A 25,690-nucleotide genomic window follows, 5' to 3' on the forward strand; every position below is an offset into this window, starting at 1 on the left:
GTTCCGACATGAAGCATGTGGACCCAGGGAATGTGTTAAAGGAGACCCCACCGTGCCTGTTCCCTTCCATGAGCTGTTAGGAAACACCACCCACGCCGTTCTCCAGGTTCAAGAGCCAGTTGCACCAGGTCCTGAAAGCTTTCTTGTCGATATCTTCAGTGGCTCTAATGGTATGAAGATTCCTGTGATTGTGAGGGGCACTGATACCATCGGGAAACTGCAGCAGGAGGTTTTGAAACTCAGACCTGACCTCGGAGCAAGCCTGAATCTGGTCTACAATGGCAAACCTGTTCAGCTGGACCAGACACTGTCCGAGCTGCAGGTGAAGCCAGGAGCCATGTTCATCACCTACCAGAAATGCCATGGAGGTTAACAAGGACTTTGTCCTTCTATTTTGTCATAAGGCTCAATGGTAAATCATTCTGTATCATAATGTGCCTTTAATTACAATAATGTGATTTATCATTAGTGTGTCAAGCTTTGTGGGATCAAAATGATAGTGAAACAAAAAAAAAAAATGCAGTTAAAATGTTCTTTTATTCGCAAGAAATAAAACTTGATGGAATAAAGATGTATTTTTAGGTTTGTGTTTTGTATTCTTTAAGAATTGATGAGGAAGAGTTTCAGTCTTAATCGGTACATTGCAAGACACCTTCTGTAAAATCTGCAAACAACATAACACTGAGCTAGCGGAAATGACAGAATCTAACCACACAGAAGAGGAAGCAGATTCTAGTTTCAATGCAAATAAATACAAGAATCTGAAGCAAATAAATTCTGTTTTGCACTGTTTTCTAGTTCAATACCATTGTAATATGTTGTTGAAAATGATAGCTTATGATATGAGTTATGATATTCAACACTTCAAATTAAATTCTTCATTAAATTGAGCTTCTCTAATGAAAGCAGCACTGGAGCTACATGAACAAGTCCTGCTATTGTTCTCCTTCATGATCTTGTATATTCTTAAGAATATCGTGAGCTTCAGTGGAAACAAGAACATCTGACAGTCTGCACAAAGAGAACAGACATGTTAGTGTCCCAAAGAAATACAGCAGAAGCTTAAATATTTCTTCATCTTTCTCCGTTTACATTTTGAGATTTATTTCCAGATTTGAATGTCCAGTATGATTTAACACTCAGTTAAATTCAACAGGCCTGTTATGATCTAGATTTTCTCATTATCAGTTTATTAGCAGTACAATTATTTTTGACAAATACAATGTCTTATACTAAAGGATGGCAAGTAGTAGTATATGGAATTACAATGAGCCTTTATATTCCCTATGTTTAACATGGTCATGGACCACCTTGCAAGTAAAATAATAATCTCAAGAAAAGTTCTTCTGTATATAGGTTTGTTTTACTGACATAAAATATGATGTAGGTTCATGTTACCATCACCACATATGACATACAAAAACAGCTACCACTGCTTAAAATGAAAATGAAATTAAACATGAATCTATTTGTTTTGAAGTGCGACTAAAGTACGGTGGTTACCATTTGTGTCAAATCCGGCTCTTGTGCTCACACTGTTGCTGTAGTTACGCAGAGGTGCACTGTTCCTTTAAATGCACGTTTGATGAAAATCAGCCCAGCAGGGATGGGATGGGCATGTTTACTAGAACAACAACACATGGGAAGTCCGGTACATTCCCAAAGATGTCTCTGACTATAACTCTGACTATAAATTCAATCAGCACAGGAACAGAACATCATTTGTGGATTGTGGATGTTTGGCAGCTCAAACCAGCATGGCTACAGTCATTCAAGCAGCACCAGTAAGATGTTTTCAAATACATTTTATAAGTACAGAACATTTTTAACACGATAGTGTTATGTATGGTCTTATGAAAATGCTGTCACTTGTGTTTTGTTTTGTTGTCTTAAGGTGCCATGCTCACATTCTCTGGATATTTTCATTCTCTTTCAGGCTCCAATCTTTCTTCAGCCTGAAACATGTGGACCGAAACAGTGTGTCAAAGGAGACCCCAAACATCCCAGAGGAGACCCTGTTCCCTTCCCTGAACCGTTAGGAAACACCACCCACGCCGTTCTCCAACTTCAAGAGCCAGTTTCCCCAGGACTTAAACGCTTTCCCGTGAATGTCTTCAATGGCTCTGACGGTACGAAGATTTCTGTGACGGTGAGGAGCATCGATACCATCGCCAAACTCCAGCAGAAGGTCCTGAAGCTCAGACCAGAACTAAGAAGTGGGCATCTGTCCTATAATGGTAAACCAGTTCAGCCGCACAAGAAGCTGTCCGAGCTGCAGGTGAAGCCCGGAGCCGTGTTCATCACCTACCAGAAATGTCATGGAGGTTAAGAGACTTTCTTGTTGTTTACATTCAACACTATATGCTTTGGAATAAATTACACTCTAGGACTGTAAATTTACGTAAAACTTTGCTTTTATTACAGTGTCTATATGTTTTGATGTGTTATCTTATATTAGCTTTAGCACATATGATGCATTACATATCATCAAAGTCATGGAAGCATTGTACTGAATTTTTTTATCTGCTTAAATGATTAGATTCTCAGCGATTAAGAATACATTTCTATATAAAAACAAACATTAAAAAAATGGACCAGATATTGAAGGAAGCTAAAAGTATATAAAAGACATAGACTATTATAAAAGATAGATTTTATTTGTTTATTTGTAAGTTCATTGTTTTAATGTTTACTAGACACATGTGAAATATGTTAAATGTATGTACAGCCATTCTAAATATCACATTGTTACTGTACGAGATATTTAGTTTACACATTTAGTAACAAAGCTGTGTAAAAGGATATATTTTTTTCTATTGCTTCTAAAACAAAACAAGTCCAGTGCATGCAACCATAAATAAAAGCAACCAAATGAAACCGAAAGGAATTGTGTGTGTTGTTGATAATGCATGGGCAGACAGTTCTGTTTAAGCTGTCTCTGAACTTGACTGACTCAAAAAAGAATAATAATTTAAAAGATTAAAATATTATACTTTGTATTGCCTTGTATTCTATACAACAATGGATCAGGAAGGGCTGTGAAGCCAGAACACACAGAGGTTGTAGTACTGACAATAAAACAGTTTCACTTTCACTTTGTAAGTGTATCGTCCATAACTTCAGCATAATGTAATAAAATGACCACAAAAAAAAAAATACACAAATAGCTATGAAAGGCACAACAAGATGGCTTAACTACTAACTATAGTCAACTTTCACAGTAGCCTACAGTATCACCTGTATAAGTTTGATCCTAGATCATTAATCACCGTGGTTCAAATATAATAAAACAACATACTGTAAAACACAGTGAGGGAAACTAGTTCGTTTCGAACTGCAAGACAAAGTACAGTGATTTCCAGAAATCTCTCACAATTGTGTTTCTCATAACTGGACGGTAAAGTCACGTGAACACCTTTGGTTAGGTCAGTGTCAGTGCTGAGCTCTTCTTGTAAATCATGTGTTTGGTGAGAATCTGGAGTGCCGGATGTGTTTGTTAATGCCATAACAGAAGTAGGGTAGATAGGTGAATTCCCAAACAAAGTTTCTCTTTCACTTTTATAATTTTCAGGGACATTTTTTTGGGTAGTAGGCCTAGCGGTATAAATCGTGGGTTGTAGCATAGCAAGAAACAAATCATGATAACTGCAATGCTATGAATGTTTGCGTGCCAGATATTACATTTCCTGACATTTCACAGTAATGAACGGGACACACAGAATAAGCTAAATAATAATGTCATATAGTCAGCAGTTTCAGTAAAAAAAAAAAAAGTCTGATAATTATAAAATACTTATAGAATTCATGAATTTTTTTTTTTGAAAATATAATTAGTCTTTGTTTAAAAATTATTTAAACAGTTTTAAAAATATGTTATTCATTATTACTACAGCTAATACATTAACAAGTGTATACAAACATTTGAATGTTTGGTTTTATAGGCTTATTATGTTCTGAACATATGTTGCCTTATTTCATTCTAAACATAAATTATAAAATGCACATGAAGGTTAAGTCATATTTTCATAGACATCTTTTCTCCTTTTCCTGCGAATGAATCTAAACATGCTGTTAGGACGACCTCTACAGTTAATGTTTAATAACTGCACTTTGGATCAATAGACTAAAGTGAGTAAAGTCGCCCTCTGACAACCCTCGAGTGTTATTCAGTAATTCTAACAATAAAGCCAATTCGCCACCTCATAGAATATGAATTGGTCATGATATATACAGTAATATAACCTGCGTCGGTATATATACAGTAATATAACCTGAAGCTTCTCATGTTGTGGAAAATTACTATGATTAAAGCCCTAGATTAATCAGCAGTAGTCTTTAATAGTGTCCCTTGAAAGAAGACCATCATATTTAGTGGTTTGTCATCAAAAAGCTGAAGGACGCGTTGGTGTTAAACAGAAATACACCACAAGGTGCCTCTCTTATACTGACACACCTACAGTAAACAGACTAAATATAGGCTACCTGTATCTGCACAATCATGCCTGAAGCATACAGTGGCCTAAAGAGTAAACCACTACAAGTAAACCACTTTTATTATTTGAGCCATGTGGTTATATCCCCTTAATGCACTTTTAATATTTTTATTTGCACTGACAGTTTTAAACTTGTATATAAGTGTCATTAAAACCATCTTGAAACTTTTTTATTAACTACGCTTACAGTGTTCAGTACTTTTCAAACGTCTGTAGCCTACAACGTTTTAATGTTTTATATTTTTTTCCCCCAAATGCACACATTCAATCTTAAAAGTGATTATATTAATATGAATAAATAAATAAAAATGTGACGATCTAAACAGAAACAAACATGAAGTGCAGTTTACATATTTCATTTGATAAATTTCACTTAAAAAATATGCTTTTCTTGTGAAGATCAAAGCAAATGTGAATTCTGATTTGCATGTCACTGTCATTAGATTTGCTTGATCGTCGGCATTCAGATATCTAAATACATTTGCAATATATGCAACATTCAGTTTTTTTTTTCAAATGTATAACTGTTTAACAATTAACTAACATATTTCTAAATCGGTAAACCAGGGGCCGTGCTTGAGTGATTCTAGCATGAGTATGAGTATAAGCACACAAGTAAAGGAAGTTACTCTGAATTTAAAAGGGATTTGCCGATACAGATGCTTCAGGCTCTTTCTGTCTTTAAGGTGTATACACCTGCAAACTTACAGTAAATTATCAGAGGTAATTAAATCAGAACCGCTCCCTTCTCACACAAACTCAAAAATGCATTGCAGGTAAACAAAATACACTTTTCTTTTTTCAACAAGATGGTATTGATAACATATAGCTTTAGTATAAGGTGGAATTGATAACACCAATGTCAAATAATAATAATAATAATTTTCAAATAATAAAAAATATTATTGGACTTGTTAGCTTTTCTGCACATTGGACTTAATTCTAAAGTTTACACAAGCAAAAACAAAAAACTAATTAAAATAATAATATCTCTCACTGTTTTGATCAATTTCAAACAATTAAAAAAGTAAAAAAAAAAAATACAGAGGAGCAGTTTCATATTATTTAATAAATTACGTTATATAATAGCGTTTGATGTGTTTTCTATGGTGTTATGTTGTTCATTTATTTGGAAACGTTCTCATGAGGTCAAATATGTTTATCATTGTCAATACAGGTCATATGATATCACACACACACACACACACACACGCGTTTGTTTTTGTGAAAAGTGGGTTCATCCCATAGGCGTAATGGTTTTTATAATGTAGAAACTGTATATTCTATGGCCCTACACCAACCCTACACTTAACCCTAACCCTCACAGGAAACTTTGTGCATTTCTACTTTCTCAAAAAAAAAAAAAAAATTTTTATAAGCGTTTTGAAAAGTGGGGACATGGGTTATGTCTTCATAAGTATGATATAAGTAACTATATTTAGCTATAAATAAATAGTTATAATAACTGTATTTATTACAGCTTTGAGTAAACTTCCTGTTTCTTCATTGAAACCTGTTGGCTCGTGGCGTCACATCTGCTGTGCACAATATCAGTTCAGAGAAGCCACATTACACGGAAAACAGGGGGAAGATCCAGTCTTTTCTTAATACTGTTGTGTTTCTAAAGGGTCAGAGAATGCAGCTGTCGCACTAGTTTGAATAGTTTGTGCGCAGACCTGTGACGTGATGAAAACAGACTTTGGGTGTGTCAGTCATTGTGATTGTTGCATTTATCTGCTCTTGAAAGCTTGAAGCTTATCAGAAACATCTTACTAGGACATTAAAGCCGTAATAGGAAGTCCAAGGTATGTTGGGTCATTTCTTTGGTATCCTGAGATCTGATAAGTAAATGAGTGTGTAATATACATCACATAATCTCATATCATTTAATACAACTGAACATTTGTCAAGTAGAAAGCACTAGACCACATTTTCCATCCATTTTCTAAATCGCTTAGGGTCGCATAATTTTATCTGAATGCTTCTACAGCATTTCTACAATATAGCATCTGGATCAGCTGATTTGGCTGAATTGGCTGATTTATTAAAAAGCTCACAATAAAGGCTCAAAACAAAAAGAATGTTTTTTTTTTTTTTTTTTTTTTATATTTATCATGTTTACATACTGTACTTCTCCTAAATAATGACCTCACAAATTCATAGGTCATATGTCTACAAATGAATTTAATAAAAATAAAAGCAGCACATTTATTGTATACTTCTATAATAAATAGAATTGGTCAAAACAAGGTGTGATTTTGGAGGTTGACAGCCAAGTCCTCATTCACTAAAAAAAGAAGACAAATAAAAGCACAGTACTTATGACAGCATGAATGCAGAACTCATACTTGAAATAGTGGGACTGTTGCCAACAAAAATGAGCAAACAATTTCATGCAGCAATGGAAAACAAAACATCCAAAATTCCTGCTTTTCTTCATCTACACTGAATTATGCGGAAAGATGCCAGGGAGCATCTCTGTTTATGTATATTCACACCCCTGTTTGCCATTTCAAAGTTCCCTCGAGCTGTGAGACTAATCAAGCACTTTGACATGCCTGACAGTAATTAACACTCAGGGTTTGCACAGTTCTGGCTCATGCACTGCTCTTACGAAACAAAAATACATTCAGACACAATACTATATTTCTATAATGGACATTTCTGCTTATAAGTTTCAATGTACGGACCAAATATGGCTGTATATCGATAGCCAACATATAAAATATATAGCAATGAAGACAAACTCAATACTTTTATGGCTTGCATGAGTTGACACATGGTTTTACATAAAGCAGAAATTCACATTTCATGTAGGCCTGTTAAAAAATATGTAATGCATATAAGAAAAACATATTGAAAAAAGACAATGAAGAGATTTGATTTGATTTGAAATATTAAGTTTGTAGTCAACACACACATACTGTACAGACATTTAGCCAAAAATAAGTGTGGTAGTTTCTATGAGTTTTGTGTAATTGCTGAAAAGTATTTTGTATATTTGTTAGTGAACAAATTTGTCAAATAATTAATATTGAACGCATGATAGATAATGCACTGTTAGTCGCTTTGGATAAAAGCGTCTGCTAAATGCATACATTTATTAAAATTAAAATTTATATTAAACAAGTTCCAAGTTGAAACAATGGCACAGATAACATGTAACCAACACTGACCAAGCTAATAAATGAGAACTTTTAAGGTACAGTAATGGGACGCGGAAGTTTTTGTGCAGCAGAGTGCAAAATTGTTGCAGGCTTGTTATCATTAGCGTGGACGTGACGTGCATATGATGCTTTACACATGACATTACCAGATCTGCAACTTTCATTGAATTGTAGACAAATGGTGACGAAGATGGCAACAGCGTTTCGTCATCTTCATGCATGATTGCAATCAAATATGATAAGAAATATGATATAGCGTAGCCTAGTGTATTATATATATATATATATATATATATATATATATATATATATATATATATATATATATATATACAAAATAGGATTTTGATAGTACTGGTGAAAATGGCTTATATATTGTATCAAAATATTTATGTGTTTTGTATATTTGATGTTTTAAAATTCTGTAAAATATTTTTAAAGAAGAGATTACTTCATGAAAAAGGTGGCCTCTGATTGGTGCCTACTCTGTAATTTGCATGGACTTTAATACAGGTGCCATGTCTTCTTATGCATGACTTGTTCATTGAGTCAGTTGTGTCTTAAAATCGCTCACTTATTCAATCATTCACTAACCCCTGCATAGTGTATGGCAGTTGAGTTCACTATATCAGGAATGAACAAATAAATAAGTGCTGCTGATGCACAATGGAAAAATACAATCAGACCAAAAAAAAATGTCAACATTAATGTATCAAAAAACATTAATGTATCAATTGTTGAAGCACTTTTGGAACCAACTGCAGCCTCAAGTCTTTTTGAGTATGATGCTAGAAGCTTGGCACACCTGCTTTTGGGCAGCTGGCACACCAGCTTGAGCACCTTGGTGCCCAAAGTGCCCTTTTGTCAAAGCAAAATTTCCTCTCTCTTTTTTTTTTTTTTTTTTTTTGTCATAACGTACTCTTTTGTAAATGCCTGCCCATGCCCAATCTAAGGCTAAGGATAAGTACAGGAGGAAGCTGGAGCGTAAACTCCAGCAAAACAACATGAGGGAGGTATGGAGCGGCATGAGGAACATCACTGGCTTCAGATCGAATGGCTGCAGTGGAGTTGAGGACAGCTTGGACAGGGCCAACGAACTTAATCTGTTTTTCAACAGATTTGATACTGTCTCTCATGCACATGTACCCACTAACTCTGCGGCTGTCTCACCTATTATCCAACTACTCCCTTCTCCTCCTCACTGTCCTCCCTCCTCCTCTTGGGACATCCTTTCACCCACATCCTCCACCCCACAGGTTAATAGCACTCTCCAGCCAAATGACTCATCTCTTCTTCCTCCTCTTCCAATCTCTGTGTGCCTCACTTCTGAGCAGGTGAGAAGACAGCTGAGGAGACTACACTCAAATAAGGCTGCAGGGCCTGATGGTGTTCGTCCTGGGGTGCTTAAAGCCTGTGCCTCGCAGCTGTGTGGAGTACTTCATCATATCTTCAATCTGAGTCTGAGTCTCCAAAGGGTCCCTGTACTGTGGAAGACATCTTGCATAGTTCCTGTGCCTAAGACGCCACGTCCTAGTAACTCCAGGGACTACAGACCCGTGGCACTGACCTCTCACATTATGAAGACCCTGGAGAGACTGGTCATGGAGCAGCTGAGGCCTATGGTTAGTTCCATCCTGGATCCACTCCAGTTCGCATACCAGCCCAGAATTGGTGTTGAGGATGCTATCATCTTTCTGCTCAACCGTATCTACCCCCACCTGGACAAGCCGGCGAGCACGGTGAGGATCATGTTTTTTGACTTTTCGAGTGCTTTCGACACCATCCGGCCGGCCTTGCTGGGTGAGAAGCTGACAGCGATGCAGGTGGATGCTCCTCTTGTGTCCTGGATTGTTGACTACCTGACTGGCAGACCACAGTATGTCCGCCTGCAACACTGTGTATCAGACAGCATAATCAGCAACACCGGGGCCCCGCAAGGGACTGTCCTCTCTCCCTTTCTCTTCACTATTTACACCACGGACTTCAACTACCATACAGAGTCTTGCCATCTTCAGAAGTTTTCTGATGACTCTGTTGTGGTTGGATGTATTAGAGAGGGTGATGAGACCGAGTACAGAGCTGTGGTGAGGGACTTTGTCACATGGTGCGGGCAGAACCATTTGCAGCTCAACATGACAAAGACGAAGGAGCTGGTTGTGGATCTAAAGAGAGCAAAGACACCGGTGAACCCAGTTTCCATCCTTGGGGTCCCTGTGGACACTGTGGAGGATTATAAGTACCTAGGAGTGCACATTGATAAGAAACTGGACTGGGCTAAGAACACTCAAGCTCTCTACAGGAAGGGCCAAAGCCGTCTCTATTTTTTGAGGAGGCTGAGGTCCTTCAACATTTGCAGGACGATGTTGAGAATGTTTTATGAGTCGGTGGTGGCAAGTTCTATCATGTTTGCTGTTGCATGCTGGGGCAGCGGGATGAGGGTTGCAGATGCAAACAGACTCAATAAACTGATCCGTAAGGCTAGCAACGTTGTGGGGGTAGAGCTTGACTCTCTGGCGGTGGTGTCTGAGAGGAGGATGTTGTCCAAATTACATGCCATCCTGGACAATGTATCCCATCCACTTCATTATGTGCTGCTCAAACACAAGAGCACTTTCAGTGAAAGATTTATTCTTCCGAAATGCACCACAGAGCGTCACAGGAAGTCATTTCTCCCTATGGCCATTAAGCTTTATAACGCCTCCCTCTAATTGCCTGATACACTGACATTTAGTTAATTTTTAACTGACAATATCCCTGTTTCTGTGTAATATTATCTTTAATACTTGTATGTGAAATATTCCATGTTGCTTTTTATATTTATGTTTATTTATACTTTTATACTATTTATATTTTTATTTATTCATTTCTTATGCTTGAAAGGCGGGCTATTGTGACAAAGAATTTCCCCTTGGGGATTAATAAAGTATTCTGATTCTGATTCTGATTCTGATATTAGTAAAATTTCTGAATAATAATTGATGACCCACATGATGACCTTTCACCTGACGACGACAACCTCCTCATCCAACCAGGACGATTAGTCACACTGCACGTTCATTTTTTAATTGCCAAGATATTTTCAACACCGCGGAAGCTGGTAAGTGGAGTTTAATTCTCAGCGAAGTGATTTTGATGTTTATTTACTTATTATTATTTTACAAGAATGACATGATGTGAGAACGGTGTGTAGCCTGTAGTGTAGAGGTAACCTTTAGCGTGCTGTTTGAGGGAGAAAAATTTCACAGGCATCGAGGGCAGAGGCGTCGTGCCCATTCAAGATTTCTGAGCCAATAAAAAAAAAAATATATGGATTTTAAATGCAGCTTCCAAAGACAAAAAAAAAAAAAATTGCCGAATAATATTTTTAGATTAGATCGTTCAGTGCACAGCATCAGCTGCTAAATTCAAATACTTGTTCGCTGGCTGGCAGTGAGCCAGAGACAGACGCGTTCGTACAACGCTTCACGATTCTGTTGAGCTTATGAATGCATTGGCCAATCGAAGACGTGCAGAAGAGTCATCACTGAAACGCGGTGTTTTGTTCACTTGCTCGCTGACTGAATTATTTAGCGAATTCTCTCATCATAAACAACAAAAAGTGCAGATGTGCATAATGTAATGTAAAGTGCTTCAGTTATTTGAATGGGAGTTTTTGAGAGTGCCTGAACTCTGGTTAGATTGAATGAAAATGTTCTTAGATAATGTAAATGTTTTTTACTCTCTGTAAAATGAAAGTGTTAAAATCAGTAACTTACTGTCATTAAAATGTACATTAAATGCAAATTCAGTCGTATTCAAAATATGTTATGGCATGATATGGCACTTAAGTAAAAAATCGGGATTTTACGTGTAGCCTAGTAAATAGATTACACGATCTTTCCATTTATTGATCAAATAACAATATATAAAGGTGCAAAACGCGTTTAATTACACGTTTGAGAATCGAGATATTTCCTGATATATTAAGCATGTTTGGAATTGTTTTGAATAAAAAGGAAAAATAAATCAAACATACGCCTATATCAGTTATACAGTGCTTTCGTAGCATGACTTACCCCACCCCCCCGCCGCCCATGTGCCCCCTCAAAAATCATGATTGCATGACGCCCCAGATTGAGGGGTCTGGTCTTATGTTATTTGACTAAACTTTTATTATATTACAGTATTTATTTATTTTTTTAACACATAGAGTGCCTTAAAAATAATTATCACAACATTGGTAAGGCTTATTCAGATTTTCTCATTCTCCAAATTATCATTATGAAAATAAAAACAATTCAGAAATGAATTAAAATATAATTATACATTTTTTTTAATCTACAATAGCAACAGTGTTTACAGCAGCAAGACCACTTTAGCCTAAACTCAATAATTTCTCTCTGGAACTAAATGTAAAAATATCAATATCACTATAAAATGAATAGCATACCTGACGTCAAAGTTCAGTGTGAAGGAGATGAATAACACATGTAGCCTGTCATTTGTTAACATTGCAAAGGTGTTCAATTTTAGACAACAACAACTACAACAGTAATAATAATATGAATCACTATATTCCAGTGTATCAGTTGTTTAATGTTTTGTATCAGTATTTAAGATGGACTTATTGATTAGGTGCAAGAGTAGTAGTGATGGTTAAAATAATAGATTAATGCTGAAATAGTAAATTGAGCCTTGTTCCTAGATGGACAGAGCATGGAGAGTAATAGATCAGATGAGGAGATGGAGATAGAGGAAGAAAAAGAGGGAGAAAAAGAGGGAAATGTAGAGGCAAAAGTGACAGAAAGAGAGCAGGGAAAAGCAAGCCAGGAGACAGAGGCTTGTGAGAAAGAGGGAAATGTAGAGGCACGAGCGTTTTCTATAGTTTTTACTATAACAGCTATTCTTAATTATTCTGTAGAACAAAGAAGAAAAAGCCATCAGGTTGGGACAACTTAAGACAATTCAGTTTCTAATACCAGAGCTATTATTAGGTGGAAATATATATTTTTTTTACTTTGAAAATTTTAAAATTGTCTCTTCTAATCTGTTTCTTTTTCAAAATTGCATTACAGCATTTGCTGCCGTATCAATACATAATCATCCATATTGATACTCGAATCGGCAAGGAATCCATCATAATATATTGCTGTATTGCTATTTTGAACCGCGCTATTTAAAGCCTTGTTCCATGTGCCCCTTTTATACTTTGAGCACCTGCCCCACCAAAGGTCTCTGCACGGCCCTGCTAGAAATTATTCTTAGTAACTTATCTCTGAGGTATATTACCATTGATATTTACTTTTTGTAATCACACCAGGGTGACTAGGAGCATGAAATTGTCCAGCCATGACTTCCTGTACAACAGGATTATAAATATGTGGAACACTAATGCCAAATTCGCTTAATCATTCATTACAAGAGGTAAAACCATTTGCAGAACAAGATTGTTGAGCTTCACAAAATAGAAAGTGGCTGTAAAAAAAAGGACCTAAAGCATTGAAAATCCCCATTTCCACCATCGGAGCAATAATTAAAGGGTTCCAATCAACTAAAGATGTTACAAATCCACCTGGAAGAGAACATGTGTCTTTATCATCCTGATACACATTGAGGAGGAGAGTTTGCTAAAGACTCTCAAAGGATCACAGCTGGAAAATTGCAGAGATTAGTCGAGCCTTGGGGTCAGAAAGCCTAAAAAAAGAAATCAATAGGAATCAAATGCAAAATAGGATTTTGTAATTTGTATTTGATCGGATTGGTGAAAATGGCTTCGTATATTGTATCAAAATACTTAAGAGTTTTGTCTTTTTGTTGTTTTAAAATACTGTAAAATATTTGTAAATAAGTCTACTTGATGACATCATGAAAAAGGTGGCTTCTGATTGGTGCCTACTCTGTAATTTGCATGGACTTGAATACAGGTGCCATGTCTTCTTATGCATGACTTGTTCATTGAGTCAGTTGTGTGTCTGAAATCGCTCACTTATTCAATCATTCACTAACCCCTGTATAGTGTATGTCAGTTGAGTTCACTATATCAAGAATGAACAAATAAATAAGTGCTGCTGATGCACAATGGAAAAATACAATCAGACCAAAAAAAATAAAAGGTCTATCAAAATATATTTCCATACAAAGCATCCAGAAAGTATTTACAGTGCTCTGCTTTTTCCACATTTTGAGTAACTTATCTCTGAGGTATATTACCATTGATATTTACTTTTTGTAAGCACACCAGGGTGACTAGGAGCATTAAAATTGTCCAGCCATGACTTCCTGTACAACAGGATTATAAATATGTGGAACACTAATGACAAATTCCCTCAATCATTCATTATTACATTTACATTTACATTTATTCATTTAGCAGACGCTTTTATCCAAAGCGACTTACAGATGAGGACAGTGGAAGCAATCCAAAACAACAAAAAGAGCAATGATATATAAGTGCTATAACAAGTCTCAGTTAGGTTAACACAGTACACATAGCATGGGATTTTAAATAATATAATATAAAGAAAACAGATAGAATAAAAAAAGAATAGAGCAAGCTAGTGTTAGAGATCTTTACACATACACACACACACACACATACAATTGCATAATTAATGAAAAGAAAATAGAATACAAAAAGATTAGAAAGGTAGATAGATTTTTTTAAGAATAGAATTAGAATAGTGAGTGTTAAAGTTAGAGGGTCAAATAAAGATGGAAGAGATGTGTTTTAAGCCGATTCTTGAAGATGGCTAAGGACTCAGCTCAGTCTGTAAAAGTGACTGTGCTTCTTTGGGATGGCACAATCAAGCAATGTTCACTTGCAGAACGCAAGCTTCTAGAGGCACATTAGTCTGAAGTAACAAATTTAGGTAAAGGGGTGCAGAGCCAGTGGTAGTTTTGTAGGCAAACATCAATGCCTTGAATTTTATGCGAGCAGCTATTGGAAGCCAGCGCAAATTGATAAACAGAGGTGTGACGTGTATTCTTTTTGGATCATTAAAAATGAATCTTGCTGCCGCGTTCTGAATTAATTGTAAAGGTTTGATAGAATTGGCTGGAAGACCTGCCAAGAAAGCATTGCAATAGTCCAGCCTGGACAGAACAAGAGCTTGAACAAGGAGTTGTGCAGCATGTTCAGAAAGAAAGGGCTTGATCTTCTTGATGTTGAATAAAGCAAATCTGCAGGATCAGACAGTTTTAGCAATGTGGGCTGAGAAAGTTGATCATCAATCATAACTCCAAGGCTTCTAGCTGTTTTTGAAGGAGTTATGGTTGACGTGCCTAACTTGATGGTGAAATTGTGATGAAACGATGGGTTTGCTGGAACCACAAGCAGTTCTGTCTTGGCAAGGTTGAGTTGAAGGTGATGGTCCATCATCCAGGAAGAAATGTCTGTTAGACAAGCTGAGATGTGAGTAGCTACTGTCGGATCATCAGGATGGGATGAGAGGTAGAGTTGAGTGTCATCAGCATAGCAGTGATATGAAAAGCCATGTTTCTGAATGACAGAACCTAATGATGCCATGTAGACAGAAAAGAGAAGTGGTCCAAGAACTGAGCCACCCCATTATAAGAGGTAAAACCAAAAAATATAGGTCTGATTTGCAGAACAAGATTGTTGAGCTTCACAAAATAGAATTTAAAGAATGGCTATTAAAAAAAGAGGTAAAGCATTGAAAATCCCTATTTCCACCATCGGAGCAATAATTAAAGGGTTCCAATCAACTAAAGCTGTTACAAATCCACCTGGAAGAGAACATGTGTCTTTATCGTCCTAATACACATTGAGGAGGAGAGTTTGCTAAAGACTCTCAAAGGATCACAGCTGGAAAGTTGCAAAGATTAGTCGAGCCTTGGGGTCAGAAAGCCCCCCTAAAAAAAAAAAAATTGAAATCAAATGCAAAATAGGATTTTGTAATTTGTATTTGATAGGATTAGTGAAAATGGCTTTGTATATTGTATCAAAATAATTAAGTGTTTTGTCTTTTTGTTGTTTTAAAATACTGTAAAATATTTTTAAAAAAGTCTACATGATGACATCATGAAAAAGGTGGCCTCTGATTGGTACCTACTCTATAGTTTGCATGGACTTGAATACAGGTTCCATGTCTTCTTACGCATGACTTGTTCATTGAGTCAGTGTTGATGATGCAAAGTAGGCCCTTCAATACCAAACACCAAGTAACTAAATTAGGATACATGTATGAGTCACTCGCAAACTGTTAAACATTAAACAGTTGGTTGCTTTAAATCTAACTTTTATCTTGGCGATCAGAGTTGCATTTTACTGGTTGCATTTATCAGATTTACTGCATGTACTGTTGCTATAATAACATTGTTCACTTAATTAACTGAGTCGGTGTAATGGTGAAGGTATAGATCAGATAGGCAAGCGGATCAAAGGTTTGTGAAGAAATTTTTCCTTGTAAAAGTATTTTTTGTTTTTTAATAAAAAAATACCATCATTTATTTTGATACATGCTGTGGCTACTGTACTTTTTAATTTATTTTGATACACTTAAAAATAAGGTATTTGGCATTTTATTTTAAAATGCATTTTGATGTATCTTCGCCCATACACCACCATAATACAATGACAGTGTTAATAGGCTACAATAAGGGTCTGTAGGGATTAAAGTGAGAAATATTTTGTGACTAGGAGCATGAAATTGTCCAGCCATGACTTCCTGTAGACCAGGATTATAAATATGTGGAACACTAATGCCAAATTCCCTTAATCATTCATTACAAGAGGTAAAACCGAAGAATATAGTTCTGATTTGCAGAACAAGATTGTTGAGCTTCACAAAATAGAAAGTGGCTATAAGAAAAGAGCTAAAGCATTGAAAATCCCCATTTCCACCATCGGAGCAGTAATTAAAGGGTTCCAATCAAATAAAGCTGTTACAAATCCACCTAGAACATGTGTCTTTATCGTCCTAATACACAGTGAGGAGGAGAGTTTGCTAAAGACTCCCAAAGGATCACAGCTGGAAAATTTTAGTTTTATTGAGAAAATTTTGAGCTCCTACATCACCACATGTCGTTCGGATAGGTTTAACAGAAAATGACCCTCACTCATCCAAAAACAAACTCTAGCTGACCTGAGCCCTATAGAAAATGAGTGGGGTGAACTGAAGAGAAGAAGCACCAACATGGAGCTGTGAATCTGACGGATCTGTAGAGATTCTGCATGAAGGAATGGTCTCTGATCTCTTACCAGGTGTTCTCTAAACTCTTCAGGCATTATAGGAGAAAACTCAGAGCTGTTATCTTGGGAAATTGACATTGCAATAATTGGGTGGCAATAACTGCGGCCAGCATGAACTAAAGAATGCATTTATTTCATAATGAGATTTCCCCCCACTTTCAATTGTTTTGCTTCAATGAAAGTTTAGAATTTTGTGAATATTTTTTATTTTTTTATGAAAGATCAAAAGGATAAACAATGCAGATATATATTTCACAGCCACCTTTGCTCATATTCACCAAGGTTACGAATAACAGTGGAGGACACATACATACATATATATATATATACATACATACGCGGCTCTCTGCGTGTGCACCGAACACAGCGCACGAGTAACCAGCTACTCAATTTAGCTTTTTCGCGTCTTGTGTTTGAATGCTTAAAACTCTTTTTAATACTTAAATTGACAAGTGGCAAGGCTTAATAACACGTGAAAATGGTAAGCTTTCGTAACCACAAGCAGCAGTGGCCTGTCAAAGGTCCTGAGCATCTTTTTAGGCTGGCTTCAGCCAGACGGTTGAGATCGCCGAGGGCCCCCCCTCAAACGTGGGCCCCTATAATCGTCACCACCTTTCACCCCACTAGCGACGACCCTGGCTTAACATCACCACAGTGTTAGTAAAGAGTACAGTGACTTTTACCTTCTGTAAAAAAAAATTACCTCAGGTAATGATACCACTGTGCAAATAGACTTAAATATGTAAATATGGCGTTATTTCTAGTTTTAAATTTGTTTTCTATGGTTTTTCAAGTATGGAGGCACTTGAAGAAGGATTCAGTTGCTTTTTAAATGGTGGGACAAGTTTGTGGCCAACATCAAATGTTTTCTGCATACATCAACACATGTTATTCAGATCCAAAAGATGGTTGAAAGCACTTGTTAGAGGCTTGAAACTTTTGTTAGCTTTGGTAAGTGCCTATCAGCAATAGAATCCAAACGGAATTTAATTAATAAATCATTCACACACATGATAACAGAGAAGTTTTCATGCCCCCCACTGGTGTAGATTTACTGAGATTTATTTTCCTGTGCAAATTGGTCATTAATATTACAGACATCCTGTGGCAAAATTACATTTCTTTATCTAAGCTTGCAAAGCTAATCCCGTCCGAATAGGGCTTTAGAAAATGGCAAGTTTGTTGGTACCAAATGGGCTTGTCTGTGCATTTCAGAAATCTTTCACACACGCCATATCTAGGGTTTACAATGAATGTTCTGGGAAAAAAAAATAATAAAGAAAATATCTAGTGAGTGGGAGTGTCATGTTGATTGCATAGGGTAGAGGAGAATGGCCAGTCTACTTTGATCTGATAGAAAGACAATAACTAAAAAAAAAAAAAAAAAAAATCATTACAACCAAGGTAGGCAGAAGAGCATTTCTAAATTCACAACATGTAAAATCTTGAAGCAGATGGGCTCCAGTAGCAGAAGACCACATTAGGTGCCACTTCTGTCAGCTAAGAACAGAAAACTGAGGCTACTATTCACACTGGATCACCAGAACTGTTCAGCCTTTTTTCTTTTGTGGGACAAATAAGAGGATATGTTTGACTTTCATTGGTTTAATTATCAGATTTGGAACAACATGAGAGTGAGTAAATGTGACACATGTAGATTGCAGCATGTAGATAAAATAGTAGCCAGTCAGGAGCCCATCCTTAGTAGTGTGAGTATGGGAGGGGTCTTCATCCATTCCCTTCTACTCCACTAATAGTTCTTCGGTAGCACATGTAGCTGGCACATACACCTGGTCAGACTCTCCAAAAGGCTCGTGCTCTGGGGAGATGGTTTTGTTCTGTCCTTTTCTTAGGTGTTGGCTTGTGCATTGCAGCACGTTCAAGCCCTGCATCTGTGGTGGGCTCAGACATCATGCCTTTGCAGCAGGAGGGATGTTGTGATGTCCGCGGCGACGCAAATCCTGTAATTCTGCAAACAGCAGCGTACGTGATAACATCAGTCAGCTCGCCTTGACTACTGCAATATTCCTTACTGTATATTTACAATAAAACGAAATAAGATATAAAATACCACTGCCTCCGTTTGTTTTCATTTAAAGGGGGGGTGAAATGCTATTTCATTCATACTGAGTTTTTTACACTGTTAAAGAGTTGGATTCCCATGCTAAACATGGACAAAGTTTCAAAAATTAAGTTGTACGTTTGAAGGAGTATTTCTGTTCCAAAAATACCTCTTCCGGTTTGTCACAAGTTTCTGAAAGTTTTTTTAGAGTATGGCTCTGTGTGACGTTAGATGGAGCGGAATTTCCTTATATGGGTCCTGAGGACACTTCTGCCGGAAGAGCGCACGCTCCCGTATAGCAGAGCACTGAGAGCACAACAGACTTCACTGATCAGAGCGAGAGCGTCGCGAAATGTCACAAAAGGAGTGTGTTTTTGGTTGCCAGGGCAAGACAACCCTGCACAGATTACCAAAAGAGAAACAGCATTAAGGGACCAGTGGATGGAGTTTATTTTTACAGAGCATCAACGGAGTTGTGCAAGTGTTTGTGTTTGTTCCCTGCATTTCTAAGATGCTTGTTTTACAAACAAGGCCCAGTTTGACGACGGATTTGCACATCATTTATTTCTTAAGGATAATGCAGTCCCAGCGAAAAAGGGTCACGATCGTGTGTTGGAACCGCAGGCGGTGAGTAAAACTGCTTCAAATATCTCTGTGTTGTTAACTTAGCTGTCGGCACGTAAGCACATCAAGTAAACAACATGCGTTGTTGTCATCAAACTGCACTTTCCACATGTACAGCTTAAAAAAAAAAAAAAAAAAGATGACAAAGTGGAATTTAGTCATTTTCCAAAACCTCTAAGCAAATATATACAGTTTCAGTACAAACCACATAGAGACGTTGTTGCTGATGCTGCTCTTGTTAAATTTCAGCCTCTGGATCTGATTCTGGATCATAAATATACGCAGAATCATGGTTTGTTTTGGTTGGTTTTGTCCTCACGGTAATGTCACAGTTTCCAAACGCTCTCAACGCAAAAGCCTACTGGCGCTCGTGATTCTATAGCTCCGCCCACACGTCACGCCTCTAGGCGCTCGTGTTTTTCAGGGAAAAATCGGTACAGACTATCTTTCTCTTATGAATATAATAAAAATAAAGACTTTTTGGAGTTATGAAGGATGCAGTACTACTCTATAGGTACTCAAGATTAACAGGATATTGAGTGAAAACGAGCATTTCACCCCCCTTTAAAGAGCATTAAACATTTCAGAATATCAAGGGTTACTAGTTAAATCTTGAAATTTATCTTCAATGTCCGGCATTGTATACACCACACTGTATACACCAGAGAGACGAAAAATAAAATAAAATGAGATCTCTTAAAAAGAGAATCTATTAAGTTCCGCATTGGTTACAAAATATTATTACGTACCTATAAGGCCCTTCATGATATAACTGAATGATTCTTGATCACTTAATGATACCTGACAAGACTTACCACGCTACAATCCATCACGCTCCCTAAGGTCACAAAATGCTGGAGTTCCTGGGATAGCAAAGTCCACGAAAGGATGTAGAGCTTTTCACATTTGGCTCCCAAACTCTGGAATAGCCTTCCTGATAATGTTCGGGGTTCAGACACACTCTCTTTGTTTAAATCTAGATTAAAAACATCTCTTTGGCCAATCATTCAAATAATGCATCTCATAATTTTGAACTGCAGTTGTATCTGATCAAGTACGCATTATTATTCTTTAGCTTGGGTTAAACTAATAATTTTTTGGGGTTGGAACAGCAGCTACGCTAATTATGTCTCTATTTGTTTCTCTGTTTTGCCCTAAGATTTACACAACTCCAGTCTGGATCCAGAACACCTGAGACCCCTCAGAGGACCTCAGATGATGCTAACCCTGAAACAACAAACAGAACTACCAAATATTGCTACAAGTGTGACTTCATCATATTATAATTGCTGTTAATAGTACTCACTGTATGTTTGATTACGTCTTTACTTGACTTTTTCCGTACATTTCTGCTATATGCACATAAAGTCACCACTGCTACTAAATAGTTGAAGAAACGTAATTTTATGTGAAGTTGCTTTACAATGATTTGTACTGCAAAAAGCGCAATACAAATAAACTTCAATTGAACTGAATAAAAAAAAAAAAAACTTTTAATCATTTCAAATATTTTTCCTAGACATAAATTAGATTACCTTAAGATTGATGGAAACTTTAGCTTGAGTCCCATACTTCTCAAACTTGTCTCCTGAGACAAAAAACTCTTAAGGGGGGGGGGGTGAAATGCTCGTTTTCACTCAATATCCTGTTAATCTTGAGTACCTATAGAGTAGTACTGCATCCTTCGTAACTCCAAAAAGTCTTTAGTCTGTAACGATTTTACCCGGAAAAACAAGAGCGTCTGGAGTCGTGGCTTGTGGGCGGAGCTAAAGAATCACGAGCGCCAGTAGGCTTTTGCGTTGAAACTGTGACATTACCGTGAGGACAAAAACATCATCCAAAACAAACCATGGCTAACAGTCAGATTCAGCCGTATATTTATGATCCAGAATCAGATCCTGAGGCTGAAATTTATCAAGAGCAGCAGCAGCAACGACTACATCAGGACGTCTCTATGTGGTATGTATTGAAACTGTATATATTTGCTTAGCGGTTTTGGAAAATGACTAAGTTCCACTTTATTATTATTTTTTTTTAAGGTGTACATGTGGAAAGTGCAGTTTGATGCCAACATCGCATGTTGTTTACTTGATGTTCTTACGCGCCGATAGCTAAGTTAACAACACAGAGATATTTGAAGCAGTTTTACTCACCGCCTGTGGTTCCAACACACGATCGTGACCCTTTTTCGTTGGGATTGCATTATCCTTAAGAAATAAACGATGTGCAAATCCGGCATCAAACTGGGCCTTGTTTGTAAAACAAGCATCTTCGAAATGCAGGGAACAAACAAAAACACTTGCACAACTCCGTTGACGCTATGTAAAAATAAACTCCATCCACTGGTCCCTTAATGCTGTTTTTTTTTTTTTTTTTTTTTGGTAATCTGTGCAGGGTTGTCCAAAAACACACTTCTTTTGTGACATTTCGGTCTCTCGCTCTGAGCACAGTGTGATGTTGTTGAGATCTCTCTAAAACTTTAAAAGAGACAAATGTGAGATATCCAAAGTCTCTAGCTAGGGCTCTAGTTTTTGAAGAAAAGGAGACAAGTTTTGAGAAGCAGGAGACTCAGTCAAAAATCTCTATTTGATCTTAAGTAACTTCCTTTCTTTCTAGGAGAAATATTTGAGATGTTAAAGAGATCTCACTTTTGATTTTTCTTTCCTATGTGTTGTGTCATCCTAGACATAGAATTGCTAGTTTTTAATGCTAACTCATAACATATAGCAAAGAATCACAAAAAGGACAGTTTCTTGCTTACAGCTCTCCAAAGGAATGGTTTTATGCAAGCCTACTTACAGTTAAATAAATACTGACCAAAGATAATGTTAATGTAAAGGTTAATGTATAACTTAGTCTGGTTTCATTCTAACAGTGAATACTGTACCATTAAAAGCCATAACATGTAGCCTATATTCATTGTATTTTTATGAAAGCACAATATTTTGGACTATTTAAACATAATAAATATTTTTATTTAATTAAAATAAAATATGACATCTTGCAATATTAGAACGTTAAAATGTTAGAACTGGAAAAAAAGTTTGAGCAGTATTAAACATCAAAAGTTACACAACATTGACATTGTTTACATTTGAAAACATACATTAGGAAATGCATGAGGAAAAAGATCCACTTTTCCCTCCCAGTACAGCCTGCTGTTACATTAATATGTCTAATTATATTCTTGAGAAACAAAGCATCATCAAACTTATCTTTATATTGCTCTATACCATTATTTGAGAGTGTGCTACAATGGGAAATATGTTGTACCTATATGTAATACATGTAATAATAATAAATACATTTGTTGTTTAATTAATTTGTTAAAATATGTCTTAATGAACTATCATGAATGGTTGATATGTTTATGGCATTCATAGGAAAAGTATAAATATTCTGGACATAATAATAAGGCATGTTGCTTGGAGCAGACTGGATTCAATCTTCAATCCGCCTGAAACTGAGGTTGCTACTGGAACAGTAGTGGTAGCTGAAGCTGTAATAATAAAAAAAACACACACATATATATGATTAAATTAAAAATAAGCAAATTAGCTGGATATCGTTATAGATCTATAGTTATAGATAGTTTACAGGTATAGTAAGTAAAATGAGTTTACCTGAACCATTGACTGAAATTGATTGAGGAATTATGTTCAGTGGATTGACATCTCCGGTTCCCACTGCTGTCAAAAGAGTTTTCGAAATCTCCTCAGCAGATGGAATAGTTTGATTGAAGCTGAAAGCTAGTTGTGTTGATGTGATGATTGACCCTGCTCTGGAATATATAAATGTGAAAATTAATGTTAACTTTATAGATTCAGTTTATCTCTCTCTCTCTCTCTCTCTCTCTCTCTCTCTCTCTCTCTCTCTCTTTATCTCTCTCACACACACATACACACACACCGCATTAATAAAATACAAAAATAAATAAATTAATGGTAATTTGCTGCTTTTACCTGAATCCTAGGACAATCAATCTAAGGAAGTTATCATACTTGATTTTATAGATGGGCTCAAGCTGGAACAAATAAAATAATCACAAACATTACTTAAATTATTTTCTCTTTTATTAATTAAATGTTTAAAAGTCAAGAAAAGTCAATGTGATTCATTAAATATAATAAATGGATTTGAACTCACCTCATCTCTGACAAGTTTAGACCTATTCTTGAATTCCTCACTGTTGCTATCACTGAGTGCATCTATAAATGTTTCAAAAGAGCGAAACTCCAGATTTGTTAGCACCTCGGGTACTATTTTTGCAGTAGTTGCTGTGGAAATTGTAGATGCTGTAGAGACTGTAGATGCTTTAGTAACTGTAGATGCAGTAGAAGCTTTAGACACAGTAGATGCTGTAGAAGCTGTAGATGCAGTAGAAGCTTTAGACACAGCAGATGCTGTAGACACAGTAGATGCTGTAGAAGCTGTAGATGCTGTAGAAGCATTAGACACTGTAGATGCTGTAGAAGCTGTAGATGCTGTAGAAGCATTAGACACTGTAGATGCTGTAGACACAGTAGATGCTGTAGAAGCTGTAGATGCTGTAGAAGCATTAGACACTGTAGATGCTGTAGACACAGTAGATGCTGTAGAAGCTGTAGATGCTGTAGATACTGTAGATGCTGTAGAAGCTGTAGATGCAGTAGAAGCTTTAGACACTGTAGATGCAGGAATAACTGTTGTGCCACTAGTGGTAGATGTGTCAGCGGCTGGTAAAGAGGAATTGACTGAAATTGGGGAAGAAGCTGTTGATTGTACCACTGTTGTGGTTATTGCTGCACTACTAGTGGATGAACCAGTGATAGCTGTTGGGACTGTGGATGAACCTGTTGAGGATTCAGCTGCTGGAACACTAGTTTTAGGTGCTGTTGTGGTAATTCCTGTATTAGTGGTTGATGATTCATTAGGTGTTGTAGTGGTTGTTGAAGCCACTGCTGTTGTGGAGGATTCAGTTGTTGTAACACTAGTTTGTGCTGCTGTTGTGGTAATTCCTGCAGTAGAGGTGGAAGATTCAGTAAAAGCTGTAGTGGTTGTTGAGGGCACTGCTGTTGTTGTGGCTGTTGTGGAGGATTCAGCTGTTGTAAAAGTAGTTTGTGGTGTTGTTGTTGTAACTCCTGCAGTAGTGGTGGATGATTCAGTAAGAATTGTAGAGGTTGAGGGCACTGCTGTTGTGGAGGATTCAGCTGTTGTAACACTAGTTTGAGGTTCTGTTGTGGTAACTCCTGCAGTAGTGGAAGATGATTCAGTAACAGTTGTAGTCGCTGTTGAGGGCACCGCTGTTGTTGTAACTGTTGTGGAGGATTCAGTTGTTGTACCACTAGTTTGTGGTGCTGTTGTGGTAACTCCTGCAGAAGTGGTGGATGATTCAGTAAGAGATGTAGTGGTTGAGGGCACTACTGTTGTGGAGGATTCAGCTGTTGTAATACTAGTTTGTGGTGCTGTTGTGGTAACTCCTGCAGTAGTGGTGGATGATTCAGTAACAGCTGTAGTAGTTGTTGAGGGCACCGCGGTTGTTGTAACTGTTGTGGAGGATTCAGTTGTTGTAACAGTAGTTTGTGGTGCTGTTGTGGTAACTCCAGCAGTAGTGGTGGATGATTCAGTAGCATCAGTAGAGGTTTTGGAGGGCAACGCTGTTGTTGTGGCTGTTGTGGAGGACTCAGCTGTTGTAACACTAGTTTGTGGTGCTGTTGTGGTAACTCCTGCGGTAGTGGTGGATGAATCAGTAACTGTTGTTGTAGTTGTTGAGGGCACCGCGGTTGTTGTAACTGTTGTGGAGGATTCAGTTGTTGTACCACTAGTTTGTGGTGCTGTTGTGGTAACTCCTGAAGTAGTGGTCGATGATTCAGTAAGAGATGTAGTGGTTGAGGGCACCACTGTTGTGGAGGATTCAGCTGTTGTAATACTAGTTTGTGGTGCTGTTGTGGTAACTCCTGCAGTAGTGGTGGATGATTCAGTAACAGCTGTAGTAGTTGTTGAGGGCACCGTGGTTGTTGTAACTGTTGTGGAGGATTCAGTTGTTGTACTACTAGTTTGTGGTGCTGTTGTGGTAACTCCTGAAGTAGTGGTGGATGATTCACTAAGAGATGTAGTGGTTGAGGGCACTGCTGTTGTGGAGGATTCAGCTGTTGTAACACTAGTTTGTGGTGCT

The 25,690-nt window shown here is 37.1% G+C and overlaps 1 protein-coding gene across 1 annotated transcript in view; it reads left to right on the forward strand.

Annotated features, from left to right (window-relative positions):
• The first annotated feature begins 8,589 nt into the window (after window positions 1-8,589).
• The window catches only part of LOC113084562 (uncharacterized), a 41,391-nt gene continuing 24,290 nt past the window's right edge, over window positions 8,590-25,690 (forward strand). The window contains exons 1-3 of the mRNA XM_026254893.1: window positions 8,590-10,132; window positions 23,808-24,701; window positions 24,771-24,869. Coding sequence (XP_026110678.1) covers window positions 8,590-10,132; window positions 23,808-24,701; window positions 24,771-24,869 — 2,536 coding nt within the window. The remainder of the gene's footprint in view (window positions 10,133-23,807; window positions 24,702-24,770; window positions 24,870-25,690) is intronic.

The sequence above is a fragment of the Carassius auratus genome, unplaced genomic scaffold (genome assembly GCF_003368295.1).
Source record: "Carassius auratus strain Wakin unplaced genomic scaffold, ASM336829v1 scaf_tig00040184, whole genome shotgun sequence".
Lineage (NCBI taxonomy): Eukaryota > Metazoa > Chordata > Actinopteri > Cypriniformes > Cyprinidae > Carassius > Carassius auratus.